This window comes from Natator depressus, chromosome 6, assembly GCF_965152275.1.
Source record: "Natator depressus isolate rNatDep1 chromosome 6, rNatDep2.hap1, whole genome shotgun sequence".
Classification (NCBI taxonomy): Eukaryota; Metazoa; Chordata; order Testudines; family Cheloniidae; genus Natator; species Natator depressus.
The window spans coordinates 99,585,564-99,598,125 of record NC_134239.1 but is presented as its reverse complement, the minus strand read 5'-3'; the positions used below and the strand labels follow the sequence as shown (position 1 = coordinate 99,598,125).

The 12,562-nt window shown below is 41.9% G+C and overlaps 1 protein-coding gene across 5 annotated transcripts in view; it reads left to right on the top strand.

The window, feature by feature from the left end:
* Positions 1-12,562, top strand: part of EFCAB11 (EF-hand calcium binding domain 11) — a 128,597-nt gene that overhangs the window by 11,880 nt on the left and 104,155 nt on the right. For 3 of the 5 annotated variants that reach the window (XM_074957139.1, XM_074957138.1, XM_074957142.1), the window contains 2 exons: positions 1,720-1,821; positions 4,339-4,429. In XM_074957139.1, coding sequence (XP_074813240.1) covers positions 1,720-1,821; positions 4,339-4,429 — 193 coding nt within the window. Of the gene's footprint in view, positions 1-1,719; positions 1,822-4,338; positions 4,430-7,607; positions 8,520-8,811; positions 10,300-12,562 lie in introns of those variants that run through there. The other 2 variants (XM_074957140.1, XM_074957137.1) reach the window with 2 other exon arrangements.

Genomic DNA, 12,562 nt, shown 5'->3' with positions numbered 1-12,562 from the left:
GTTTGAATTGAGACAGTAGGTGGAGCTGAAGGAGCTATTCTTCTGAACCATATTAGAAATAAATGGATATGGAAAAACTGTAAGAAAAATAAACCACAGAGGTCTTGTTATATTTGTTTAAAAAAAGCTAGCTAATACAGTGACGGAAAAATCCCATGCACCGCTACAGACTAGGGACCGAATGGCTCGGCAGCAGTTCTGCAGAAAAGGACCTAAGGGTTACAGTGGACAAGAAACTGGATATGAGTCAACAGTGTGCCCTTGTTGCCAAGAAGGCCAATGGCATTTTGGGATATATAAGTAGGGGTATTGCCAGCAGATCGAGAGATGTGATCGTTCCCCTCTATTCGACATTGGTGAGGCCTCATCTGGAGTACTGTGTCCAGTTTTGGGCCCCACACTACAAGAAGGATGTGGAAAAATTGGACAGAGTCCAGCGGAGGGCAACAAAAATGATTAGGGGACTGGAACACATGACTTACGAGAAGAGGCTGAGGGAACTGGGATTGTTTAGTCTGCAAAAGAGAAGAATGAGGGGGGATTTGATAGCTGCTTTCAGCTACCTGAAAGGGGGTTCCAAAGATGATGGATCTAGACTGTTCTCAGTGGTAGCAGATGACAGAACAAGGAGTCATGGTCTCAAGTTGCAGTGGGGGAGGTTTAGGTTGGATATTAGGAAACACTTTTTCACTCGGAGGGAGGTGAAACACTGGACTGCGTTACCTAGGGAGGCGGTGGAATCTCCTTCCTTAGAAGATTTTAAGGTCAGGCTTGACGAAGCCCTGGCTGGGGTGATTTAGTTGGGGATTGGTCCTGCTTTGAGCAGGGGGTTGGACTAGATGACCTCCTGAGGTCCCTTCCAACCCTGATATTCTCTGATTCTATGATTGTCCTTTATAAATCATTTCAATTGTATAAAATAGGTCTAGATCTGTATATTTCACAGGTATAAGGCAAAAGATTAGACTACATGAGAATTCTGAGTTGAAATTACGTTTATTTATGTCTTGACTTGTTCTATTTTTAAAAACTAGGGCATACATTTTTTCCTAATATTTCCTTTTTTGTACAAGTACTTTGCTTCCAGAAATACCAGACAGTTAATTAGGGTTGGATTTAACAAACTATATTTGCATTCCAACCTCTTTTATTTAACTCTCCCTAAAAATCAGATAAATGTACTTAGAAACAAATTTACACAATCTGTAAGTGTAATAACCAATCCAGTGTTGTTATGCAGTTTTATTAGGAGACTCCAAGGAAACCAAACCTGAGGCTACAGAGCATTTCATAGGGCATAGATAGTGCTGGGAATGGTGCCAGCTATATTGTTTGTGCAATACACTCTATGCCTTTATTTGTGGAATGCAAGTGCTATTGACTTTGGAGAGACCACTTCTTTGTCCTGTTCTCCCAGACTAAGGAAAGATGTCACTGTAGCCAGCAAGCAAGAAAGGGAAGAAATATATTAAGGAATAGAGAAAGAAGAGCCTGGTAAATGGAAATTTAATTTGAGAAGAAGTTGAATTTTGCAGATGTCTAGTAGAATACTTTCACATAACCTAACAATATAAAAGATAATTGTTTCAATTCTTGTTCTTATAATTAATAATAAAGCAGTTATAATTATATTGCATGAGTCATTCATAGTTGCAGTGGGCAAATAAAGAAGAGTGGGGTTTTTTTGAGGAGGTATATTCACATTTTCCATTTTTCTAGGTGTATTACTTGAAGAATTTTTAAAACTTATGAGTACAAAGAAGGCTGCACAACTACACCATAGTGAAATAAGGCAGATATTCACAGCTTTTGACATGCAATGTAAGTCTTTCTTCCCTGCAGAGTTTTTAAAGAGAGACTTCCATACTGAAGCAAATATGCAAAATAGAGCATTAATACAAAGCAAAATGTATTTGGGCAGTATCCTAGATGGGAGCTTCCCAGCCCTATCTTTGTATGATTCTATGTTTCCAAGTAAAGTAACTAATGTAATGGCATTGCAGGTAGATGATTAACAGAAGCAGGGACAGCAGGCAGTTGAGGCCAGCAGTAGGGTCCCAGGTTGTCTGTTCTACCGCATGTTTCTCCAGTTTTTGAAGAAAACCATCTCTAGCTATTCACTTACCCCACTTACTGTTATCACTATCATATCTCCATCCTGATTATTGGAACTCCCTCAGGACCCCCTTCTAATATTTCCCTGCTCACTCATGCACACCACTTACGCTGCAGATTCCTCTCCCAGAGATGGGAAGGAATCTTCCCTTCCCTGCTTTACAGATGAAGGGGAAGAGAAAAAGCAGCAAGGATCTTCTTCTATGGCTTATTTTGGGACCCAGGTTTGGTGTTTCTTTTCCTTTTCTGGTAGGCTATGGGGATGGAATGTGATTCTTATCTTCCTTTCCCCCTCCCCTAACCAAAGAGGAGAGAAACTTGAGAATAGGCTAGTGAACCAAAGACATAGCATTTATACTATCCTTTCCACGTGTTTTTTGGTTTTTTTGTTTTTGTTTTTTTTTCCTCTCTCTGGCCTGAAACAGGGGCTTGGCCCATGGGGAATAGAGGGACGGTCAGGTGCTGAAATGAGTCACAAGAAAATGAGAACAGACACAGAGATAGATTTGAAATGGCAGGCTGCAACTTTATTAAAATTTAACATTGGATAGGCGCACTATCTGTCCCATCTTCCCATACCAGGTATTTTAGATAGGTCCAGTGTAGGGTTTACAGAACATCTATCATATGGCTCGTAACTCAGGATAGACTCTCCAGTGCCTACCCCAAAGGATTCAGCTTGCTCTGCTGAGTCTTCTCACCTTTCCACCAGCAAAGGGGACAGAAGGGACAGACAGAGGGACTGCAGGCTGCAAGGACTTCAGGTCACCCCTTTTCCATAGACCCGGGGTCCACTAGCAAAATCCCATGTTTCTTATTTTCTGATCACTAGCCCTTTTGTCGTTTATCAATCCTGGACACTGGCTGCAAGTTGCACCAAATTAACATAAAGCAACTTAAAAATACAATTCCTATACTAAAAAACTACAAGGAGGGAGCGTGGGTTAAACTAAACATGGGACAAGAGGCCTGATAAACCTTGGGCCAGGATTTAAATAAATGATGTTGGGAACCAAGGACCAATTAGTTCACATCTCTCTAGCTAGCCAATGAGCAGTGGAAAGAGGGGCCTACCCCTTTATATTCTCCCCCTTTTATCCAAAGCTGTCAGGCATCTTGTGTATCCAATCCAGTTTCCCATCTGTTAAATTGATGGGTGGCTACTAGCGATTCAGGACAAGAATGCTGCTTCAAAAAGCTTTTCAAAGAGGCTTACACACCTCAGCAGTTACCCCATTCTCCTTTGTTTTGTCCATTATTCTCTCTCTATCTCCTCCCCATAGGTACCCAGCGACAACCCTGTTTGAATTATTGCTTTCTCTTTCAGTTGGATCCTGCAATGAAGTCATAGGCGTGGTCTGCACCTAAAAGTTAGGTTGACATAGCTATGGAAGTAAGGAGTGTGAAAAAACACACCTTTGAGCACCATAACTATGGTGAGCTAGTCCCCAATGTAGATGCAGGTATGTTTGCAGAAGAATGCTTCTGCCATCTTAGGCACTGTCATTCAGAGAAGTGGTGTTCCTATGTCTTCCGGCGGTATAGACTCTGTTTACGCTACAGGGTTGTGCCGGCATGGCTACAGCAGCCTAGCTCGGTAGTATAGACCTTTCCATAATCGTAGGTGAGTGGTCTCTTTCGTGGATTTTGTTTTGATGTTGTATATTCAGTATCATGACTTCATTGCAGAATTAATCGAGAAGAGAAAATGTACTGTGAGGGAAACCTTATTTAAATACAACTCCACATGTGGAATTTTGATAATTAGCAAATATGGGAAGAAAAATTGTGAAACACATGTAAAAAGTAATTTAGTATATTTTAAAGTATGCATTTGAAAGTTTTCCCAATATAAAAGTTTATTTTCAAAATGACAGTTTTTAAAATGAATTCTTAAATACGAAACAGTACAGTACAGATGCTGCAGGGATATTTCCTTTGAATGGAGTTTTTGGTAGCATACACCAAAATGACAGTACAAAATCACTCTTGAATCACTCATCTTTTGACACCTCCACTGCCCTATCCTATGTGGATCCTAGCCATTTCCTAAAATACTTCGGTTGAAATTATAATAACTTCAAAGAGTGTACTTAGTTTCTGAAAATCTACGGGACAGGCTTATGAATATTAATGTATTAAAAATGTGATGTTGGTTCTTGAACAAGCATAACTGTTCATCGTTGGGTTTTTTTATCTTATTTTCCCACTTCTTTAAACAAGATAAAGGATTTTTGACTTTGGAAGATTTCAAACGAGCCTTCAATTCCGTTGCTCCAAAGTTACCTGAAAGGATCATAGTTGAAGCTTTCAGGTAAGACAAACATAAAAGTCTTGTTTAATTCTTGTTCTTAGATAGCAGTCTAATTTTCTCTTAATTCAAATATATAAAACATTTGGAAACCGTAGGTTATGTTCCAGAGCGAAAGATACAAGCTTCAGCACATTATTATTTCAACATCCTTGTATATTACTCCTGTGGGGATTCTGCACCGATGCGGGGGCTCAGAATTCTTATGGCCCGCATTTCTCTGTGTCCCCTGCATAGAAAAAGACAAAAAAAATCTGCCGGGGGACACACGCCTCTTGCCCAGCAGCCCAGGCAGCACATCTTTTCCAGGGTGCCTGGAGCAGCCTCAGAGACGGGGAAGGGGGGCTGGATGTGTGTGCCGGCCTGCCTGCATGATCACTGTCAGGGGCAGGCGGGGCTGAGCGTGTGTGTGTGTGTGTGTGAGAGAGAGTCTCTCCCTCCCCTTGGCTACTGCAGCTCACTGGTGTGTAAGGGTCGGGCTTTTTATGCATGAGGCAGGTTAGAGGTACAAATGTAGCAGCCCTGCCTGAGTTAATTGATTCATTCTCTGAGGTACTAGCAGCCTGACTAGGTAGTTAGTAACATTGTTAAACTTAAAAAGAAAAAAGAAAAGGAGTACTTGTGGCACCTTAGAGACTAACCAGTTTATTTGAGCATGAGCTTTCGTGAGCTACAGCTCACTTCATCGGAGGCATAGCATATCGTGGAAACTGCAGAAGACATTATATACACACAGAGACCATGAAACAAAACTTCCTCCCACCCCACTGTCCTGCTGCTAACAGCTTATCTAAAGTGATCATCAAGTGATCATCAAGGAAGGCCATTTCCAGCACAAATCAAGGTTTTCTCACTCTTCCCCCCCCCCCCCACACACACACACAGACACACATACAAACTCACTCTCCTGCTGGTAATAGCCCATCCCTCTTTGAAACCTCTCTTTATAATGCGCATGATAATCAAGGTGGGTCATTTCCAGCACTAATCCAGGTTTTCTCACCACCCCCCCCACACACCCACACCCCCCCTCCAAAAACCCCACACACAAACTCACTCTCCTGCTGGCAATAGCTCATCTTACAATGTGCACAGCAATAATCCAAGTTTAACCAGAACGTCTTGGGGGGGGGGGGGGGTTTGTAGGAAGAAAACAAGGGGAGATAGGCTACCTTGCATAATGACTTAGCCACTCCCAGTCTCTATTCAAGCCCAAATTAATAGTATCCAATTTGCAAATGAATTCCAATTCAGCAGTTTCTCGCTGGAGTCTGGATTTGAAGTTTTTTTGCTTTAAGATAGCGACCCTCATGTCTGTGATTGCGTGACCAGAGAGATTGAAGTGTTCTCCGACTGGTTTATGAATGTTATAATTCTTAACATCCGATTTGTGTCCATTTATTCTTTTACGTAGAGACTGTCCAGTTTGACCAATGTACATGGCAGAGGGGCATTGCTGGCACATGATGGCATATATCACATTGGTGGATGTGCAGGTGAACGAGCCTCTGATAGTGTGGCTGATGTTGTTAGGCCCTGTGATGGTGTTCCCTGAATAGATATGTGGGCACAGTTGGCAACGGGCTTTGTTGCAAGGATAGGTTCCTGGGTTAGTGGTTCTGTTGTGTGGTATGTGGTTGTTGGTGAGTATTCGCTTCAGGTTGGGGGGCTGTCTGTGGGCAAGGACTGGCCTTTCTCCCAAGATTTGTGAGAGTGTTGGGTCATCCTTCAGGATAGGTTGTAGATCCTTAATAATGCGTTGGAGGGGTTTTAGTTGGGGGCTGAAGGTGACGGCTAGTGGCGTTCTGTTATTTTCTTTGTTAGGCCTGTCCTGTAGTAGGTGACTTCTGGGAACTCTTCTGGCTCTATCAATCTGTTTCTTCACTTCCGCAGGTGGGTATTGTAGTTGTAAGAATGCTTGATAGAGATCTTGTAGGTATTTGTCTCTGTCTGAGGGGTTGGAGCAAATGCGGTTGTATCGCAGAGCTTGGCTGTAGACGATGGATCGTGTGGTGTGGTCAGGGTGAAAGCTGGAGGCATGTAGGTAGGAATAGCGGTCAGTAGGTTTCCGGTATAGGGTGGTGTTGATGTGACCATCGTTTATTAGCACTGTAGTGTCCAGGAAGTGGATCTCATGTGTGGACTGGACCAGGCTGAGGTTGATGGTGGGATGGAAATTGTTGAAATCATGGTGGAATTCCTCAAGGGCTTCTTTTCCATGGGTCCAGATGATGAAGATGTCATCAATATAGCGCAAGTAAAGTAGGGGCGTTAGGGGACGAGAGCTGAGGAAGCGTTGTTCTAAATCAGCCATAAAAATGTTGGCATACTGTGGGGCCATGCGGGTACCCATAGCAGTGCCGCTGATCTGAAGGTATACATTGTCCCCAAATGTAAAATAGTTATGGGTAAGGACAAAGTCACAAAGTTCAGCCACCAGGTTAGCCGTGACACAATGCCCCTCTGCCATGTACATTGGTCAAACTGGACAGTCTCTACGTAAAAGAATAAATGGACACAAATCGGATGTTAAGAATTATAACATTCATAAACCAGTCGGAGAACACTTCAATCTCTCTGGTCACGCAATCACAGACATGAGGGTCGCTATCTTAAAGCAAGAAAACTTCAAATCCAGACTCCAGCGAGAAACTGCTGAATTGGAATTCATTTGCAAATTGGATACTATTAATTTGGGCTTGAATAGAGACTGGGAGTGGCTAAGTCATTATGCAAGGTAGCCTATCTCCCCTTGTTTTTTTCCTACAAACCCCCCCCCCCCCAAGACGTTCTGGTTAAACTTGGATTATTGCTGTGCACATTGTAAGATGAGCTATTGCCAGCAGGAGAGTGAGTTTGTGTGTGTGGTTTTTGGAGGGGGTGTGTGTGTGGGGGGGGGGGTGGTGAGAAAACCTGGATTAGTGCTGGAAATGACCCACCTTGATTATCATGCACATTATAAAGAGAGGTTTCAAAGAGGGATGGGCTATTACCAGCAGGAGAGTGAGTTTGTATGTGTGTCTGTGTGGGGGGGGGGGAGGGAAAGAGTGAGAAAACCTTGATTTGTGCTGGAAATGGCCTTCCTTGATGATCACTTGATGATCACTTTAGATAAGCTGTTAGCAGCAGGACAGTGGGGTGGGAGGAAGTTTTGTTTCATGGTCTCTGTGTGTATATAATGTCTTCTGCAGTTTCCACGATATGCTATGCATCCGATGAAGTGAGCTGTAGCTCACGAAAGCTCATGCTCAAATAAACTGGTTAGTCTCTAAGGTGCCACAAGTACTCCTTTTCTTTTTTCTTTTTACGAATACAGACTAACACGGCTGTTACTCTGAAACCCATTGTTAAACTTGCTGTTGATGGTTAATTGATCTCATTCTCTGAGGCAGAAATGTAGCACCTGACTTTTAATGTTAACGTTTCTATTGTTAGTCAACTGTTCCCATTCTCAGTCAATTCTCCTAGGAGCATAAAACCTGTGAAAGTTTTAAGGCCCCCAAGTTGCCAGACTGATGTAAAGGAGACGTCTTATAAATGACAGTAAGGGAATCCTCAGCTAGGAAGATCTATGTGCTTTCTCACTTTTTTCCTGTACCAAAGTGTCACAATGTGGTTAGATTACAGGTAAGGACTTATTTTACTTACTCATTTTTTTTTAAAAAAAAAAAAGACGACGACGACTTTGAGGGCAAAATAAAACATTTATCAAGCAGTCAATAAAATGTCAGGACAATCAGAACCAAGCACTTCCCAAAGTACCTAGCCAGGTCCAGATGAAGTTACCAAAGGGATATTCGTTCTTTTGCATGATGTGAATGGCCATCACATCACGCATCGAAAACAGCTACACCAGCTTTTCATGCTCGAGAATTCCCTACAAAACTGCATGCGGATGGGGACAAATTATTTTGCACATTGTGCAATGTTGTTCTCAATCATGACCGACGGTCTGTAATTGTGGGTCATTTTGCATCAAAAAAACACAAACTGAAGGAAGATGCGGCTCAAGAGGAAGGCAGAAAATAAACGTCAGAAGACCATTACAGATTCACTGAAAAACAAAACACCAGCAGAAAAAGAATGTGTGGAGGTGAGTGGAAATATAAGAAAATGTTATAATACAGGAAAATAAGATAAGTAGCATAGAACAGTCATAGCGATGGGGTCTCTTCACTTGCTCTGAGATCTTGAATAGACAGCTCTGTTTTTAAACTACTTTTTTTTGTAAGTGGTGACTACATGATTATTTACTATATATAAATCTAAACTGAAGTCTAGAAATTCAGAAATAAATATATGAATAAGTGTATTAATCTAAGATGTTACATGGATGGTAAATATTTGTGCTCATTGAAGATTTATCTAACTACTTCTACTTTCAGATTTGTACAGCATGGGTGAAGACGCTAGCAGGTGCCAACATCCCCTTGTCAAAGACTGACCACCCACTTGTGAGGGAATTTCTTGACAGGAGGGTCCGGAATGGTGGTGTGATTTCTGGTAGGACACAACTGACTGACACACACTTACCTGAAGTGTACCTCAAAGAAAAGGAAAACTTAAAACTGAAGCGTAAAGACAAGAAAATTGCTGTTATCTTTGTTGAATGTTGTGATGAGGCAAGATCAGTTCTGAATGTACCCTTTGCACCATTACAACCTGATTTCAGTAGGCAAGTTAACTCTTTTTTGGTGGATACAGTGTTTTTAGATGCTGTTAATCACTCAACTGTTTCACAGGCTGTAGTCAAAGCAGTAAATGAGTACCAGATTGATTATGAAAATGTTGTAGTAATTGATACTGACAATGCTAGTTACATGAAAAAGGCATTTGATTCTGTGTTTTCTGCACAGTTTCCAAATTCTGTGCATATAACCTGTTCGGCACATATTGTTAATTTAATTGATGAATCATTTAGAAAGCCTTTTCAGATGGTTAATACATTTGTAAGGGGCTTCAAAAACATGTTCTATAACTCTGGTGGTAGGAAAGTGAGGTACCTCCATTTCATGAACCAGAAACTACAAGAGGAGTCTCCAGATGTCAAAGCATCCATGCCTCCTAGCAGGGCCGTCCCCAGGCATACGCAGCATACACGGTTGCGTAGGGCACCAGAAAATTTGGGGCATCATTCCCTTCGCTGGTCGTGGCTAGAATCCTCTCTTCTCCGGCCACTCCCCGGTGCTGGGCTGGCGGGCTTCTCCCTGATCCTGCCCCCTCCCTTCTCAGCTGGCCAGCTAAGAGCTCCAGCCCCGGGGAGACCAGAGCAGCATGGTCCACCGCTGTCCAGAGTGGAGTCCCTCCCTAGACCCTGTTTGCCTGCGCCGCTCGGTTTCTGGCAGGGTCCGGGCCCGGGCCAGGACAGGAGGAGCGAAACTTCCACATGAGGTTTGGGTGTGGGGGAGAGGAGGAGTGAAGGGTGGGTCTTAAAGTGACAGTGCGCTCACTGTCTCTCACATTTTTCACACACACACACACACACACACAGTCTCTATCACACAGTCTGGCTGTCACACCCACATACACTCTGCCTCTCATGAGTCAGTCCCCCAATACTGATTGTGTCTCTCTCACTCACACACACACACACACACACACACACAGTCTCACACTCCCCAACACACACTCTGTCATACAGTCCCCCAACACACAGTCTCACACACACACACACACTGTCTCTCTGTCTCTCTCACACGCACTAGCTCTCTCTCACACACACATAGACACACACGCTCTGTCACACGCGCGCACACAATATTATTGTTATTCTTACTGCTTGGTACTTCCTGTCCAAATGCTTGTGGTGAGGGGCTGCAGCAGGTCCGTGGGCTCTGGCAAGATGCAGCCCCCATGTGACAGCGCGAAGCCTGCCTTGAGCCACTGCCACAGCATCTGCTGCATACGAAGCACGGTGTGTGTCAGCAATCGGGGGGGGACTCCGGGGGTCCACATGCGGGGGGTGGTGGCTGTGCCACCTCGACACACTGGGGTCAGCGGTGCCAGCTGGGGACCGCCTTCAGTGGAGCATAGTTTAATAATACTACGTAGGGCCCCATAAATCCTAAGGACGGCCCTGCCTCCTAGCCCAGGCGGAAAACACTGGAACAGCTGGTTCCCTGCTGTCCAGTATCACTCTAAGAACTTTCAGTTCTACAAAGAATTCTTTAATGAAGTGCAACAGCAGCTCCCCAGTTTCTGTGTAAACTATTCAGAAAATGAAGAATGACCCAACTAATTATGCATTGTTGAACATACAGATCACTTTTTTAGCACAGAAATGTGAACAAATTTTCAGTTTAAATCTGGCATTTGAGAGCAGGAAGCCTTGCACAATTAAAGCATTTGACCTTCTGGAAGAACTGCAGATATATTTCAGTTCACATCTAGAGCTCCCTTCAGAAAACACCTTAGAGTTCTTCAAATTTAGGGAGGCAGAAAACTTATCTCCTGTTAAAAGATTTGCCTGTCTAGATCTCTTTAAAGAGGCATTCCATGAAGCATCTAAAAAGCTTGACAAATATTTGTCATTTGGACAACCAGGTCTAAATTTTCTCAAAGCTTGCAGGTTATTCAATCCTCATCGTGTTTATATCCTGCCAGAACACTGTGAATGCTTTCAAGCAATACCTAGTTTTTCTGAGGTACCTGAACAGGAACTAAAATTGTACATGGAAATATAGTGCTTGAAGCTATTCAAAGTCAACCTATTTTTGTAGACCTCCAAGTGTTTTGGCTTTCAATGACGGAGAGAATTCCAAATATCGCCAAGCTGGCCTTGAATTGCATAAATACTGTTTCAAATTCTGCAGATGCAGAGAGAAGTTTTTCACTGTACAATTTGATCTTTTCTAGCAGAAGGAAATCACTAAGTGAGGAAAAACTTGAAGGCTCTTTGTTCTCTGTACTATAATTTAAATGAAAATACTGGATTGCACTGAAATGCAGGACAATGATTAGCAAAACTATAGGACTTTCATATGTGAAAATCTGAGCAATTTAAAATGACATCCTGCTTTTTGTTGTTGTTGCTGTTTGGTGTTCTGTAATGTAATTTAAATGAAAATCCAGAATTATAACTGAAATGCAGGCTATTGGTTACCAAGTGTTTGTAACTTAACTTTCACGTGTTTAGGGAATGCTGAATAGTTATTGTGACTTTTTTTTCTGTATTGTAGTTTAAATAAATTACCAAAACAATTGAAACTGGTGTGATTATATTGCATTATTTTGACAAAATATGCAGAATGTTGAAATTTTTGGCACAGAATTTTGAAATTTTTGATGCAGAATTCCCCCAGGAGTCGTATGTGTATATGTGTGTGTATGTGTGTGTGTATGTATGTATGTGTGTGTGTGTGTGTGTGTGTGTGTGTGTGTATGTATATATATATATATATATATATATATATATATATATATATAAAAACATACCATTTAAGAAAAAGGGATTTGTCTGGTATTTTAAAATAGACACTATAGGCACTGATTAAATATTACCAAACATGAAAAACTAATACATTGCATCCTACAATGTCTCTTCAGAAGTCTAAAAATACTCATTTTCACAATTTCATGACTTGTTTGAGAAACTGGAACTTGAGAGCTGTCTCTTGAAGACTGTGGAACTAACATGCTAGTACATTCTACAAGAGACTACAGGTAAAATTTCCTAAAGTGCTATAATAACTTAGTAGCCTGTGGGTAAAATGTTCAAAAGGCAATTAAAAGCCTGTTTCTAGGTCACTTTGGAAACTTAACCCCTAATCTATAGTGTTGTATTAATTTAGATGGACTATATGAGCCAAAGGTGTTAACATAACCCAGTCACTGTCCAACATTAAACAGTGTTAAAACGAGGTCTGGGGTTTGGCATACAGAGACCTCAGCCTGTTTAGTACCATGGCAAACACACTATTTTAAAATTCTTTTAACTTTTTATTAAAGATACACAAAAGAAGGGAAAAATGGTTAAAGCATTTGAAATATAAATTATTAAGTAAGGCTTTTATTTTAACTTTTTTTCTCCTTTCCCTTTAGCTGTGGAGAGACTTAGAAGGAACCCCCTCCTTTCCTCTCCTTGTTTGATAGTCTTTTGGATGGTGTCAAAGGTGGTAATAATTGTCCTTTGGGGCA